This window comes from Asterias rubens, chromosome 6 (genome assembly GCF_902459465.1).
Source record: "Asterias rubens chromosome 6, eAstRub1.3, whole genome shotgun sequence".
Lineage (NCBI taxonomy): Eukaryota > Metazoa > Echinodermata > Asteroidea > Forcipulatida > Asteriidae > Asterias > Asterias rubens.
In genome coordinates, this window is record NC_047067.1 from 16,413,704 (window position 1) to 16,431,438 (window position 17,735).

Genomic DNA, 17,735 nt, shown 5'->3' on the forward strand with positions numbered 1-17,735 from the left:
CCCAGCACTGAGTGGAATATCTGGCCGGAAACGCGGCTAGCTTACAGCTTTGATCGGTCAGCGATCGATACGGCGATCTACTACTTACCGTAAAATCACCGTCAACTTGCTTGGTGCCGTCAACTCGCCGTCAACTCAACCAATACACATTTAAAATCTACAACAGAGGCATAACACTATTAAGTTTTAGCTACAAGATAATTTTCATAAGTTTTAGGTTACATATCAGTAATTTTTACTACATTTAATTGAGTTTTGTTCTGGTGAAAACAATTAGGGCGTATCAGCAAAGCCGTCGGCCGCCATCTTGCTTTTTCACGGATCTTTGTACAACATGGACAACAGAGGACGCTTTCCTGAAAACGAATAGTCTTAGCCCAAAACGTCAATTCGGTAATGCATAGTATTTTATGTACTGAGCTTCGTGTAAACTGATCGCTACCTGACAACTTGGGTAAAGACTAATCCATTCCTGCCATCTGCGTAGTGGTTGAGTTGCCAGTGAGTTGACGGCACAAGTGAGTTCACGGCAACCGATCTAATAATACACACACAACCGGTAACCTAACCACGAATACCCGGCCCATCCCACGGTGTACGTATACGTATTGAATTGTCGAATGGTAAATCCGGTGAAACAATACAATGGCGAGGGTAAGTGTCTTTTAATAAAGAAATATATTCAGCTTTACTTACTTTACATGAGCGACACATTAATACGAGTCACGGCCTCATCCAGTAGTTTTTGTCCTTATCAAAGAAAAGGTGTTCGGCTTCTCAGAGTACAAAAATATGTACGTACTACTACCGACTACTGCTATAGAATAGAGTATACTCTAGACTGACCACTGTCACACTGACCATGGAGGTGTAGCCGGCCTCTGGCCTGGCCTGGGGCTGGGTGCGTTCCACTCGCGCAAACGACTCGCAACTGTTCGCGCAAACGTTTTTTATCTTTTGAACGATTGGTGCGTATAGACCTTTCTTTTGCAACGTCACAGCCCGAGTTTTTGCCAACCCAGATTGAAAAACTATGGAAAGCCGTAAGTGCAAATCAAAAAAAGATCGCTATTTTTGGTGACAATGTTACCAAATTTGTTGATTTTGTTTAAAATAAAACAACTAATTATAACAGATATTTTGTTTAATTGAAAGTTAGCAGAAATGGTTGAATTTTGTTAAAACATCTGTTAATACGATTGAATGCTTTACTAACATTCGGACGACCATGCCAACCAAGGCGGTTTGTTAATCAACAAAAGAAAGGTCTATACGCAATGTCAACATGGCGGCGCCCTGAAATGAAGATGGCGCGCACCTTACGTAGTTTTTTTAAAACTATGTTTTTGCTGCAATAGTCCTCTTTTTGACATCATTACATCAACTAAAATTAACTTTGTTATTCCAAATCTGCATTATCATCCACCGAAAATACAATGTCATTATGTTTGTGACAAAGAAATAATACCGTATGCTTGTCCGTCATTTTAAAGTATGTTCGCCTAAAGTTGCCAACGTTCGCCAACGGTGGCAGCGAACAACTGGTTCCACTTGAAATTGTTGGTGAACGTGCGCAACTGTTGGCAACGTTTGCGCGAGTGGAACGCACCCCAGGTAATCATCATGGTAATGGTATGGTTAGCGTCAGTCAGTCATTCATTTAGGGCGTCCCATTTTCAAGGTGTCCCTAAAATCGCGGCAAATCTTTTACCTCTCTGTGCGCGATGTAAACAGTCCCTAGATAAAATGTTTGTGGTTTGACTTGCCAAGCAAAAACAGTCTCCACTCCTTTGACAAACACTTAGAAGTAGAACCATGTATTTTTGTAAATGTAAGGCTCCACTGGTTAGTTGCACTTGTATCGTAGGAGGTCCTGTTTTCAAGGTGTCCCTAAAATCGTGGCAAATCTTTTACCTCTCTGTGCGTGATGTAAACAGTCCCTAGATACAAAAATTTTGGTTTTATTTGCCAAGCAAAGAGTCTCCTCTTTCTTGACCAAAAATTAGAAACACGTAAGGCTCCACCACTGCACTGGTTATTTGCACTTAAATGCAAAAAAAATTGTATTTTAGGCATTTCTACAAGGTACAAAAATATGTCATAGTATTGAGGCCATATAAAAAAAATTGCCCACCGAAAAAGTTTCATCAAACACTATTTCAATTCACAATTCACGATCAAACCATGTGACTGAACATTCTGCTGAGCATTCTGGAAAAATACTAGGCTTAAAGAAGCCATGTGCCTAACATTATTTTTTGAGGTTTCTTTTTAACCCTTGTATCAATATTATTATAAATATTAAATTTTAAACATTAGCTTGGTGATTCAATTACCACTTTTTATTTTGACGCTTTAATATAAATATTAAGGGGGAAAATTTTTATTAAAAATAAATAAAAATCGGATTTAAAAGCAAATAATTATTCACACTTTTTATGTAATTTTTATTTTTTAATTTTGTTTGCAAATTACCATGGTAATTTTAGAGTCATACACAGAGTTTCACAGAACACTTGCAGTCACTGCAGATATTTCTTCCGCGTATGGCTTCACCGGGAAACCATTGTTTCTCATTTGCCTTGAAAACAGGAAAAACTCCAAACAAATGGGACTAGTTGAAGTCATTGAAGATCGGTGTGTTGGAGTAAATTTCAATGTCCATCAAGTTTGAATTTATGTTTGCATACTTAATATGAATAAATGAAGATAATTAGGGCATCGGTTGATATATTGCATCATTATTTTTTTCCCAATTCAAAGAAAAAGGCATAATACTGTGAAAACTGGTAAGAGGAGGATATGGTCGTGTGCCCTATATTCACGCACTGAAGACTTGAGATAGAATTTTAGTTTAATTAATTAACAGAACCAAGAACAACTTTGAGCTTTATTTTTATTTGTCCGATGTAATGACTCATAGCCAACCTGAGAGGAGAATTTCAAGCCTGTAGAACGCCATCGAAGCACAAAGGAGGTCGTCGTCTGCAAACGACCCCATTTTTTTTTCGGCATACATTTTGCATCACATAAATTCACGCACTGGTTTTGAAACGTCAATACGGGGTCCCTTTCTATGCCGCTTTTTCTTCTAAACACTCGAGTCCGTGCGGCAGGGAAACTAGAAGGCCAAAACTGCCAGTTATAACTATTAACCCCATCGATTGTTGTGTTTCTACCAGGCTAATTAGCTGAATCCCTAGCCCTGGTGGTCTTACACTTTCGTATTGTACTACAGGGCCATTCTCGCGTTACCTGTGTGACAAAAAAAATGGGAAATTCTCTACTTTATATCTGTCCTCTATTTTTAAAATGATACCTGTGTCCTTTTTAATTCATAAATAACATTAATTTACTAACCCTAGTTTAAAAATGAAAAAAAAAATGTTTTACTTTTTCATTTTGGGTCAGAGGTCAAATAAAGGTTTGTTACGTGTGTGACGTCAGACAAAAGCAGGTTTTTGTACCAAAATTTTCTTTCTAAAAAGTCTGTGAGTTTGGAATTGCTGAAAGACTTAAACTTCAGTTTGGAATTGCTGAAAGGGGGACTTTCATTCACAGTCAGTAAAATGACACAATCAATTTTATGGTCAATCATATGAGTTGTATTAGATAGTCCTGGCAAAACTAGCTTTTGACATAAAGTTCGAACATTATTAAAGCAGTGTTTATTTTGTAGTACAAACTTCATCCATATGTGTGACATGGAAAGTCACTAATTTCTTCGTTAATTACTGACTAACTCTGAAAAACAAAAATTACATTTGGTTTTAAAATTAATCTAATTCAAGTCAAAGGCACTCGGCAAACCAGATAAATGTTTGTTGTTAAAAGAGTGAATGCCAATAATTCCCCAGTCAATTTAGGGATAAAAAAACAGTTTTTCAAAATTAAAATCAACTTTATGTTAATTGATGCAAATTAGGGATGGCTGCTTGTAAAAAAAAAAAAAATGTTGTTTAAGAAACTTCAGGTAGTGCTTTATTAAAAACATCAGTCCCTTACAACGTGCCACAGACATTGCCACAACTTCAACCAGAGTGTTGACTATTTGTGTTTAAGCCTGCCTCTGTTGCTGAGATTTAAAGGGTTATTATGAAATCTCCTTCAAAATCCTGCGACCTGGATCCAGTGTCAACATCCATGATGAAGCAAAACTTTGATGTATTTGTACCCTACATCACTAATCTTGTCAACGAAACTCTCAGTTCCGTTTGTTTCCCGATAGCCTCAAAGTTTCCTACATATCAGGCCGCTCATCAAAAAACCAAACCTGGACAAGGAGGTATTCAAAAACTACAGACCAGTTGCAAACTTAAAATGTCTTGGAAAAGTCATCGAACGAGAAGTCTCATCACGCATTTCTGATCACATTCATGCTTTCAAGCTGTCAGACGTATTCCAGTGAGCATACAAGCCTTTCCATGGGACCGAGGCTGCACTAGTCTGTGTGAGCAACGATATTCTCTCTTCTATGGACAATGGTAACCTAACAGCACTAGTCCTGCTAGACTTGAGTGCTGTTTTTGACAATGTGGATCATAACATCCTTCTCTCTCGGCTCCAGATCACCTTGGCATAGAGGACACAGCCCTAGCTTGGTGCAAATCGTATCTCTTCAATAGAACTCCCCATACATTGGCACAGCGATATCAGACCCTGTTGTTGTGAACTACATGTACTCTGTGCCACAGGGGTCGGTACTGACGCTCACCTTTCTCCGCTTACTGTGTGCTAGTGTCAAATATCTGGCTAGCTTTCCAGAGCTATAAGAATGCAAATAAGCGAGGATATAAACACGCTCAAGCATACATTCCCTGCTAGCTGTAAAATACACTTAACGTACGCGCATAATTGCCTCCTTCCCTAAGCACCGATTCTTCCCTTATGGTAAGCAGAGCCATGTATCAATAGAATCACTTCGCACATTCTGAATACTTTTGCTGATTCGGAAACCATTTTGCTTATTCGTTACAGTTTTACTCTTTACACAGATGCTTGTTGATGTAGAATTGTAAAGGTAATTACAATCAACATTACATCATTCATGTCATTCAATGTTTCACCACAAGACACATGAATGATAGTCCATTTCAGTTTTTCACTAATAAAAAAATGTGAGTGAATCAATTTGTGTACTCAGAATCAATACGCTGATTTGGAATCAGTTCGCTTAGTCTGAATTATGTCGCTTATTCGGAAATCATTTGCTTATTCTGAATAATTTTTTGTCATTTTGCAACCATTTCGCCTTAGTAATGATTTCACTCATCTTTCATTCGTAACCAGTACGCTTGTTGATGAGAGATTGTGAAAATTGTTAACTAATAATAAGAATAATAAAACAGTATTTATATTCTAAGTTATCACACGCGCGCTCGTGGATTACGGAAAGATATAGTGCTTCTGCGTCCCATATCCAACTCGACCGAATTTATCTACCAGTCTCACCTGCAAAGCGCAAAGTTTTAAATTTCAGAACGTTATTTCGCGACGAACAGCATGCACGCACACCAAGTTTAGAATGTAATTTTTGCACTGTCCGTATACGGAGCGTGACGCATTGACACTCACAATACGCACTGTGTAATAAAAACAGAGAAAGTAGTATGTTATCACACAACCGCGAGTGGAATATGGAAAAATATAGCGCTTCTGCGTCCCATATCCAACGAGGCCGCAGGCCGAGTTAGATATTATTATGGGACGCAGACGTGCTATATTTTCTGTATTTCCACAAACGCGCGTGTGATAACAGATTTCTCTTCAAGCAAACTTGGCGTGTGACATAGAACACACAAGACGCAGGTAGTGATATTAGCCGTGCAATATAGGTTTTTATCACCACTCCATTCTGCAAATCTGATTTTTAGGATTAGCGCGTACTTGAAGATAAGTGTTTTTATCCCCCTAGTAGTTCGGGCATCTGATTGGTGGATTAGCACATACTGGAAGATAAATCGCAATATGAATTGGCATTCCTCAAAACGAAAAGCATTACAAGAAAACAAAAACTTATAGGCCTAGATTCCCCAATAAATCCCAAAACAAATAATTATAAAATTAATGAAACCAATATAATAAAAATACTACAAACAACTAAAGGATCTGAAAAATTACCCTTTACACTCAAAAGTTAAAATTACACGTACACTTAAACACTACATCTTTATACAAATTTTTACATGCATTGATAGTAGGCCTACCATTTCTATGGTCATTTATAAAATGTGTATGCCGTGTAAACTGCCAAATCTCAGGCAGGTGTATTCGTCCATGCACGGTCCACTTTTACTCATACATGATGCCTTTGATCTAGGCCAAATAAGTAAAGAAACAAGTTTTTATGTTTCACATAGGTTTGTCTTCAGTGATAAGGTTTAGAAAGAAAAGGCTGGCACTTTGATTGACAACATACACAGAGCAAAAAACTGCAAAAATAGCGCTATTTATTAGCGAACAAGTGGTTCCATCCATATGTTTCTACCTCGTCGTAGCTATAACTAGATGCTTCGTAATAAATCGAAGAACCAACTTCCTCCATACCTACACACCCATGCGCGAGGACAAAATCAGGAACGTTTTATTTTTCCGGAAAGAAGCTTCTCATGAGCCAAAAATTTGGGAAAAAAGAACATGTACTGATTGTTTTAAAGTAGTACATATTTCTTATTGTAAAAAAAAGAGTAAAATGTATGCATTATAATATTGATTTCGTCGAGATTCCCGGGGGATTCGAACTGCTGACCATCTGGGTATAAGCACCCGCGGTTAACCGCGGCCCAATCGATCTATCAACACAGACGCTGAGATTTAGTTCCTTATATAATAACTGTATATATTTATGAAAAATAATTTCAAGATGGCGTGACATAAAAAATTAATTCATAATTGCCACAACTTCAATACCCAGAGAATAAGAATATATGAACAAATTTTGAAAATCGGACGTTTATTTTGGGAGATATGGTGTTAACAAGATTGCCTAATTAAATATTCATGTCATTATAACTCAGCTAATTGATTAAGAAATTAAACAACACCAAGTTTAGTGATTAAGTCACGTACTAAGCTTCGATTCCATGTATGACTCAAGTCTGTCATTTCTACCGTTTCTAAGATTACAAATAAACAAAAATCGTTCGTTAAACCTATGGCGTTTTGGCGGAAACCAAGCACATTGTTTCTAAAATGTTTTGAAAAACTCGACGAAAACAATACCTGTTCCGACGGTAGGTCGGAACAGCTAATTATTACCCCATCCTTTTAAAATTTGTTCAGCCTAAAGCACACTTCAGAGATCATTATTCTCTACAATAAAAACCCTCACAAATTTACCACACATTAGCGGTTGAGTGAATGACGTTTGTAGTTGACTGTCAATCGTTTTTGGAACGAATACCCGGCCACACAGAAAAACGTTTGTACAACGCCGACGTCTGTTGGACCGAAAGCTAGACGCATTGCGGTATTGTTGGAATGAAAAGCACGGTCATGGGGAATAAACACGTTGCTGCATTGTTGGAATAAAAGGACCGTCTGGGGGATTGCGGCATTGTTCGAACGAAAATACGGTCTCAGTGTCAGAATAGCCTTGTTTGACCGCATTATTGAGTAAGGATTCTTCACACAAAGACCGTTGATTTGAACTGGACAAGAAGGTATTTTTTATTTCACGCAGTGATCATAAAAAAAAAATCAATCGTCAGCGGACAAGGCGCACTGAAAGATAAGACGCACCGATGTTTTTGGGGGTCAAAAAAGTCAGATAAGCCGTTTGACAGGCATTGTTTTTTTAGACCTTAAAAAAGCTTTTGATACCGTCGACCACAATCTACTGCTTACATTAGTAAACTTTCAGCTTACAGAATCTCTGATTCGGCTCCGTCTTGGTTCGCCAACTACTTACAGGACAGACTTCAAAGTGTCTGCATTGGTAACAATATTTCTAAACCAGCCAGCATCCAGTTAGGTGTGCCACAGGGCTCAATTCTGGGGCCGCAATTATTCACATTGTTTGTAAACGATCTTCCCAATTCTGTAACTATAGGTCAAGTAATTATGTATGCTGACGACACTACAATTATGTACAGCAGTACGAATTCAGCTGAAATCGAAACTGGTCTTAATGCTGACCTGGATAGAGTTAGCGTGTGGTTAAAAAGAAATAGACTCATTTTGAACACTACCAAAACTAAGTATGTTAGCAGGGACTAGGCAAAAACTTGCTACGGTTAACATACCCATGGAAATCAAAGTTAATAATGACATTCTGGAATGTGTGAATTTGTTTTAAATACTTGGGCATTCACCTGGATCAATCTCTAGACTGGAACGATCATATTCATTTTACTAGTAGGAAGATTAATTCTAAGCTTGCTTTATTAAGGCGTCTACGACCCAAGCTTACTGAACAAAGCTCTAGACTGCTCTCCAGCTCCCTAGTTCAACCACACTTTGATTATTGTAGTTCTGCCTGGTCAAATTGTAATGCCAACCTCAGAGATAGTCTTGTCAGACTGCAAAAGAAAATGGGACGCATTACTGCAAGCTGACCCTTAGACCCCTACTCTGATGTTGTATTATCCAAATTAAGATGGGTTTCTATCGAAAGTAGATGGAAGTTTCAACAAATCAAATTAGTTCACAACGCCATCAATGGTAACTCACCCATTTATCAGCAAGACTTATTTTCCCGTACGGCTTCAAGGCATAACTTTTCCACCAGAAATGCAGAGATTGGGTTGTGTGTGCCTAAAGTGAGGACTGAGAAAGGCAAAAGAAGCATTTCTTACGAAGGTTCCCTTTTATGGAACGGTTTGCCTGAGCGATTGCGTAATGAGCCAACCTTGACTTCATTCACTTCTAGGTACTGGTGTTTACGGAGTCATTGATTTACTTTGCATATTGGCTTTTTGTTGCCTTTTTTTCTCTGTTTTGTTCCTGGTGGTATAGAGGGCTATTGTTGCTTTTGTGGGGTTTGTTCTTTATACATGTGTATTTGTTTATCTCTTGTTCTGTCTGTGTTTTGCTTTTTCTACAGCGCCCCCAGGGAGAACAGTTTTTACACTGATGGGGCTACCCTGTATAAATAATACTTAATAATAATAATAATAAAAAGATTGTTGGTGAAGGAATCATTATCAACACTACGATAGTTTCTCGAGTTGGACGTAATCTTTAGTCGGGTGTCTTGTAATTGATCGTGCTGCTTAAAACGAAGTGTTCAGAATATTAGCAACTCCGCTGTCTTGGACAAGACCATCTATGATGAGGTCAAGAGTGTGACCGTGTAGGTCCATTGATATGCTGGTGTAGACAACAATCACTGAGTGATGTAAGGAATTGAGACGCTTCTGATTTACTGGGAGTATCGACATGGACGCTAAAATCTCCTAACATGATGATTCTGCTGGGGAGGAGAATAACTTCACTCAAAAATCTTTCAAAATCATGCAAGAAGTCAGAAGTTTTTAGGCGATTTCTGGTTGAGGGTGGTGGGCGATAAACAACCATGAAGATTGCGTGCTTGGTAGGGTCAGTGACGCAAGCGAGTTCAAATGTGGGTCTGGCATTGACAATATTATTTGCAAAAGAAAGTTTGAGTGTAGAATTGAAGATGACAGCTAAGTCGCCATGAGAGTCATTGCCATCACGTGGTGCATTAAGGAATGTAAAGCCAGGAGGTGTACATTCGGAGATAACCACTGGGTCGTCACTGTGAAGCCAGGTTTCTAATATGAAATGACATCAATATTCTTGTCCATAATGTGATTATAGATCAGAGCAGATTTGTTTTGGACTGAATGAGCATTCCAACAGCTTACATGTACATATATCTTGCTGTAGAGTTCACGGTGCAGTGGTGCTGCCATCCAGTGGGCAACCTTTTTATCGATGTATCGAGATGCAACATGAAAAGCCCAAGCTTTGATGGTGGCTGCAAAATGAGTGAGAAGATTTTGTGAGCCAGAACAAGGATTTCTAGTGGGGCAATAGTTGTGGATTAATTCTATGAGATTTTGAGGAGCTATACCATGTTTGCATTTGTATGTTGTAACTATGGGTGCGTTCGTTTAGCTTCCCTGGGTCAACCCCGGTGTGTGGCGTTTTTTTTTTCCTGGACGAACGTGGGTAATTATCTGCACATGTTTGTCCTGGAAACAAAACACGCCACACACCGGGGTCGACCCAGGGGAGCTAAACGAATGCACCCTATGAGTTTGAAAGTTATTCTCTGTTTTTAAAACTGGTAACCAATGTAAATTATGCAAAGTTGGGGAAATGGATTAATGAGAACGAGTAATATGGCATCTGAAATACAGACCCTGGTATTTTCATAAAGGCACCTGGAAATATAAATTTTTTGCTTCAAACATTAGAGTATATATTCCTGAACAATAAAATAATTTTTTGAGTAATTGTTTTTAACGATTTATAAGTTTAAAAAATTAAATAAAGTTGTGTGGGGGTGACTCCGCCTACCCCTTTTGTGACGTCAATCGAGGAAGACTTTGCCTCGATCGAACATCTAACACATGTACGGGCAAGTACATTCAAGTCCTAGTCGTTAGTGTGTACGTTTTGAAAAAGGTTTTTTCTTGCATTTTTCCGGCAATATCGACCAGGTGTATTGCTGCTGGATGCAGCAAAACAACTAAAGATGGTGTCAGTTTGCCAAGTTGTCCGGTCCGACGTCTTTTCCAGCGCTGTGCAGCAAACACTTCATTCGAGCCGTCGTGCTTCGAGAATCTGGAATACACTACACATTTTGACATGAACAGAAAAGTTTTTTTCTAAAACATGACGCCACCCCAATAATTTGTCCAGCTAGTGGGGAAGTCGGAGAAGGTACCTGAAAGACGTAACGAACCTAACGGAGCATTTGCCTAACGTGAAAAAAAAATCAGGTATTGTTTCAACTTTGAGGGCATGTTTTTAGCTTGCGCCAAGCGCCACTATGTTGTTTTGGCACTGCATGTGATTCATCGCGCCTCGATTGACGACACGAACAGCGCCCTCTCGGGTCGGGCTTTTTTTCAAATTTGTAAATAACATGGAAACTAATTTATTTAAACCTTAGTTAATTGTTTATTCATATTCCACTCATCAAAACACATATTTTAGTGATAAAAGCTTTATTTTGACAAAATACCACTTCCAGGTGAACAAAGTGAAAGCTATTTTGTTTATATGCATTGTAATAAACTAAGAGGTACCTAGCAAGCTATCATACACAATTTTGACAGCCCATGCCATTCAACTAATATCAATTATTTTGAGTCCCTAGCGTAAGCATTTTTGACAGACCTAAACAACCTCTTAGATATTTGAGATGATCAACTGTTCATAATTTGCAGGACATTTATTTATCTTTTGAATGCATATAGGTTGTTGGGATGTTGACAAATAATTTAACAGCAAAAGACAACCAAAGTCTGACAATTAACAAAACTATCAACAACAAGAAACACGTGAATTAACCAATTTTTAAACATTTAATAAGTAAAAAAAGAAAATTAAAAATACGATGAAAACACATTTCAATAATAATTATTTTGTAACAATGATTGCTGCAATACCTGGTCAACTATCAGAGTAATCAGTATTTCAAATCTCCAGCGATGTAATTTTTTCCTTGGCTGTCAATGTTTTCGTTATGACGTTCACAAATTTTTCGATCGGCCTGTAAGTTAACCTTTGACACGAGAAGTAACCCCTCAATCATCCGCTTGTAGTCAGATGCCTTCGGTGTTTTCACGGAACACGCGATAAGCAAATGTTTTTCTGCGCAATCTTGTGCTCGTGAAGAAACTAATGTGAGGCATTTACTCGAATAATCGAAAATCGCGTTACCATTTCTTAGACGATTATCGTATCGTCTTGATTTCTTGTTAATCGAATTATCGGCAAATCGTGGTTTTGATGAAGTATCTTGATGTCTTCCCTAATTGAGACGTCTTGCAACCACGAAGGGCTGTTTAAAAAAATATAAAGTCCCAGAAACAACCACATGATTCCACAATTGATCCATAACAGGGTTTCTTTGAAAAGAAAAACCCATCAAACTACTCTAGCGCCCAGGCGGTCTCCCACAGACACTGCAGAAGTAACACAATGTATCAATTACCTCCCCTGTGTGGGAGCCTTGTGTGCCGCCCTGCCGCCGGTGTATTTTTTTTTCCTAGGACGAACGTGGGCAATTTACATAAATGGGTGTAGTTAACTATACATTTTCCCATGCACATGCGTACTTCAACGTAATAATAGTTGTTGAAATACACTCACGTATAACATGTACATACACGCATACACGCAAACATGTTAACCTGACAGTAGATCGAGCATCATGGACATGCGGCAACTGTTGCACAGAGGCACGGCTAGTTTTGAAATGAATCAACTAGCTCAGGCAACAGCTAAGCGTCATCAGCAGCGAAAGGAGAGGGAACGTGAGAGACATCTCCATGGTTCAACCCTCCCCTTAACTACAACCTGTGACATCTGCCTGAGAGTATGTGGCTCACGAATCAGACTTTTGAGTCATCGACGGAGTCACCTTAGGCACCAGCTACCTCAGCCCTAATAACGTAGTTTATTCTGTGGAGAACATCTTCCTCGACATCGAGGGATTGCTTATTATTATTACATGTACAATGTACATGTATAGTTAGTACCATGTACCATGTACAACTGCGTATTTTTAGTACAACTTGTACTCTACCTTTTGTCCATAAATTGCGTCGCGCTTGCTGCCATTGCCAAGTCTTGATTGCCCGATAAAATACGTTTGGATATGGTTGGGAGGGAGAGGGAGGGCAATTAAGAAAATAGACTTACGGTCATAATGAACGGGACAGAACGGTTGATGGTCCTAAATGTTTTTTGATGAAATTAGTACACTGCATTACAAACAGCACTTGTACTTATAATGCATCTGGCCTTCCTGGAAGCACACAAAATTATGCAACAAAAATAATGTTTTTCTTTTCACAGGTTTGTTATTTTATGCATGTTGGGATACATCAAGTGAAAATACTGGTCTTCGACAATAATCACCAAATGTGTCCAGTTTGAAAATAATTGCTTTTTTGTAGACCATGGATGGACATATCTCCATGGTTAGACCATGGAGGAAGAAATAGGATAGACTGGTTCATCACAACCTGCAGTACGTCATTGTGTGAAGCGATAGTAGAAGAAAAGCAGGTTGTGTGGTCCCCATTTATTTCTCCTCTATGCCACAACTATTTTCATTCCACATACCACCACCAGGGGCTGTGGCCCAAGGTCCCTTGCGGTCATCACTAAAGTATGTGCATGCGCGCGAGTATTTTCGGGCAAAAACACGCCCATTTTATGTTAATTGCCCACGTTCGTCCTAGAAAAAAAAATACGCCTGCAGCCGAACTGCAGACCACAATGGGATCATATTACACAAACCACAACCCATCCACAACTCGTTTTACGAATGAGAGGTCACCCCATGTGCACTAATGGATGCTTATTGGTTAGATAGAATGAAATGGGCGGGATCTAGCTAAATATGCACACATTTAAAAACAGTCATGTGCAGTAGACACTTTAAAAGACACTTTATGTGTGTGTAATAGAACTCTATGGTGTAACTGAAAGGCCCATGTTCAACACCATGGGTAGACAGTACACCCCACAAAGCCATACACCGATTTGTAATCTGTATTAATTATTGAAAGTGGGCATTGTAGCATGTCAGAATTCTAGACTTCATAAAGTATTGAAATAGGGCATCGCAAGATGTTATAATTTTTTGTCCTAAATATAAATCGTGATACAATTGAATATCAAGCTTAGTTTGAGAATCCATGGGACAGCTCCAGATGAAAAACATCGGAAAAGGTGTCTTCCGAACGCCAGTTTTTTTAACTTGTGTTCAAGTACGTTTGATGTGGATTGCGCAAAGTTAATAAAATCTGGAATGTCATTTTGCAATAGAGTCTGTCTATTTACTGGAACTTTATGCAAATCTACAATATTTGCTTTGTTTTTCTGTCAGTTTTTTGCCCTCCTCTGTCAGGCTTATATGTTCTTTGTTTCGTGTTTTGTTGACTTTTTGCAGATGTTATTTGAAAGTACATCTGTTGGGCCTCATCATAGTAAACAATGAATGTTTCTTGTGATTTACTTGTGCTATTTTTGAATTAAATATATAACCACAGGTTTCACCGCTGGAGACTCTTGCTTTTTTTAAATGACCACTTCAAGATTAAAATTATTTGAACTATCCTCATATTGAACATTTTAGTAAACATAATGTACACAATTATTTAAAATATTTATAATATTTTTTTTAAAAGGTCAAAAAGAATTTTTTGAAAAATGACATTTAAGGTTGTAAAATGGTCCACATTTCAAAGAAGATGCCACAGTGACATGTATTAAACAGGAGCGTTACTGGCCTGACATTTCAACCCTAGGTAGTCTTTCTCGAAGGTCGAAACATGAAGCATTCATGAGTTGAAAATTTACTTTTCTGGGACAGCCAGCAGGTCTGCATCTAAGCCACTCATATTCATGACCTGAAAAAACAACTTGTTTATTCATCAGACTTATTTGTATACCAATAATAATAGTGCCTTGCATGGATAGCTCATTTACCTTCGCTGGGCTTCAACACCAATGGCCGCAGCTTGTACGCGAGAAATGCTATGGGAAGTTTTACAAGGTGCTTTAGTTCTTGTAAAATCCTTTTTAAGAATAAGTTTTTGATTGAAAACTTACCAATCAATGTGTTTTATTTTTCAGATTCAGAAAATGAAAGCTGTGCGTTGTCCCACAGATGAACTTTCCTTCTCAAATTGTGCTATTGTCTCTTCTGTTGATTTTGAGGGAACAAGGTAAGGTATCATCCGCTAGGTTTAACTTTTGTGAAATGCAGTTTTACACCAGTTAGGCCCCCTGTCATAAATTGATCAATTAGAAGGATTTGTAACGGTTAAACATTTAAAGACATTGGACAATATTGTTTGTCAAAGACCAGTCTTCCCACTTTGTGTAACATTATACATAAAATAACAAACCTCTAAAACTTTGAGCTCAACTGGTCTTTGAAGTTGCGAGATAATGATGAAAGAAAAAACACCTTTGTTACATGTAGTTGTGTGCTTTCAGATGCTTGATTTTGAGACCTCAAAATTTAGTTCTGAGGTCTCGAATCAAATTCGTAGAAATCTATTTCTTTCTCAAAAACTATGTTACTTCAGAGGGAGCCGTTTCTCACAATGTTTTATACTATCAACCTCTCCCCATTAATCGCTACCAAGTATGGTTTTATGCTAATAATTATTTTGAGTAATTACCAATAGTGTCTGCTGCCTTTAAGTGCCCTATTTGAGCCACTAAAGATACGTAACTGCTTACATGATTTTTAAGACAAACAGAAGGCCCTTTTGAACTGTGGATGTGGCAGTGAGGACTGTGCTGTTTATATACCGCACTACATGTAGGGCCATTCTCGTGTTACGTGTGTGACAACAAAATGGGAAGTTCTCTACTTTATATCTGTCCTCTGTCTTTAGGCCTAAAATAATACCTGTGTACTCAGGTTATTTACTGTTTTGTCAAAACATGTTGGCTAGGTCTTTGTTGTACCCCTCTCACAAGTGTACGTAAAAAATGTGGCCAAAAGTGACACTGTAAGGCTTATTCACCTGGGTGTGCATCACAGCGCATACCTTGTGTATACAGGGACATGCATGTGAGCATGCTGTCACACACGTAACAAAGAGGTCATACACGTAACTAGTTACGTGTGTGACACATTATTTATGGCCATTAATTAATAGTGTGTGAATTTATTGTGCATTCTGTTTTGTATTCAGATAGGCCTGGCAAAACTATGCTTTTGACATAAAGTTTGAACATTATTAAAGCAGTGCTGAATTTGTAGTACAAACTTATATTTCTGTTATGTGTGTGACATAGAAAGTCGCTAATTTCTTCGTTAAAGGCAGTGGACACTATTGGTATTATAATTTACTAAAAATAATTATCATTATAAAACCTTTCTTGATTAGGAGTAATGGAGAGAGGTTGTTAGTATACAACATTGTGAGACACAGCTCTCTCTGAAGTGACGTAGTGTTCGAGAAAGAAGTAATTTTTCATGAATTTGATTTTGAGTTTAGAACTTGAGGTCTCAAAATCAAGCATCAGAAATCACACAACTTCGTTTGACAAGGGTGGTTTTTCTTTCATTATTATCTCGCAACTCCTACGACCGATTGAGCTCAAATTTTCACAGGTTTGTTATTTTATGTATATGTTGAGAATGAGATACACCAGGTGAGAAGACTGGTCTTTGACAATTACCAATAGTGTCCACTGTCTTTAATTACCGAGTACTGACTAATTCTTAGAATTTCTTTTTCACATTTGATTCAAAATTAATCGAATTCAAGTCAAAGGCACTCCGCAAATCAGATTTATTTTTATTTGATTAAAGTGAATGCCAATAATTCCCCTTGTCAATTTAGGGATAAAAAACATTTTTCAAAATAAAAATAAACTTTGTGAACAATTTATGCAAATTAGGGATGGCCGCTTGTAAAAAAAGAAAACAAAATTTTGTTCAAGAAACTTCAGGTAGTGCTTTATTAAAAACAAACGACAAAAAGTTATTATCAGCAACTTCATTTTTTTTCAAAAAAGTTTCACATTCCAGAGAATTGCCCACTACCGTAATTTTCGAATTATAACCGCGGTTTATACGTTGATTTTGTGCCCCCAACATCTGTTGTGCAATCTCGAGATTGAGCAGCGCAATTAACAGATTGCTAGCTTTTTGAACTCGCATGCGTACTTATGTGCATAATGTGCACGCTGCAGGATACATACTACACACACGCTACGTCCGTCCTTCCGCCGTTGCAATATCTGTTGTGGATCCACTATTTCTCGGTGTGCGTTGTCGACCGATCTTTGATTCACAGAGATTTTGTTGCCAAAGAAGTTCACAAAACATGGTCAACACAACCGATCATCAAATCGCAAATTCTTGAAAAGGGTTGTTGATGGAAAAAAAAGGACTGATAGTGTGAGATCACCTGTAAACGCGTCAGGTTTGCGTACTTCACTTCCGTGTTTTGAGGTTAGTTTTTCTTTTTTTTTATAAATATATTTTGGTCGCGTATTATACGCCGCGCGGCATATACGCCGACACCTTAATATTTTTTTTGTATATTTTTGGGAAGTGCGGTTTATACGCCGTGCAGTTTATAATCCGAAAATTACGGTACTAGATCCTACAGTGATGATCTCGAGGAAGTATCTCAAAAACGTTCGAGCGAGATGAGCGAGGGCGAGTTTATTGAGTTTTATTAAGGGGATATTCTACCCCCTGGAAAAGCCAAACCCTGTGCACGTAACCGCTCGCAAGAAATTACAGGGAAGCGAGGAGTTTTGAGGGCTCTTCGAGGATCACTGACCTGTGAAGACAAAGTTGACTTTGGATTAAAGAATAACACCCAATCGAAGACGGGGCCATACAGCTGCTCTAACGGCATTGTAGTAGTACCAAATAGAGTGAGGTTTACTGAATTCAAACACATCTTTGTTACAAAAAGAATGTTTAACATTTCAATATATGGATGCTAGCCTTGATCAAGGCGCTCCAGCCAGAGCCGCGACCTGCATGCCCACATACATAACACAAATAACACAAAGCGTGCATATAATACGTGTACAGAGTATGTACA

The 17,735-nt window shown here is 38.2% G+C and overlaps 1 protein-coding gene across 1 annotated transcript in view; it reads left to right on the forward strand.

Moving 5' to 3' along the window:
- Positions 1-471: 471 nt before the first annotated feature.
- The window catches only part of LOC117291391 (vesicle-fusing ATPase-like), a 217,455-nt gene continuing 200,191 nt past the window's right edge, over positions 472-17,735 (forward strand). Inside the window, exons 1-2 of the mRNA XM_033773044.1 lie at positions 472-654; positions 14,785-14,876. Coding sequence (XP_033628935.1) covers positions 646-654; positions 14,785-14,876 — 101 coding nt within the window. The 5' untranslated portion in view covers positions 472-645. The remainder of the gene's footprint in view (positions 655-14,784; positions 14,877-17,735) is intronic.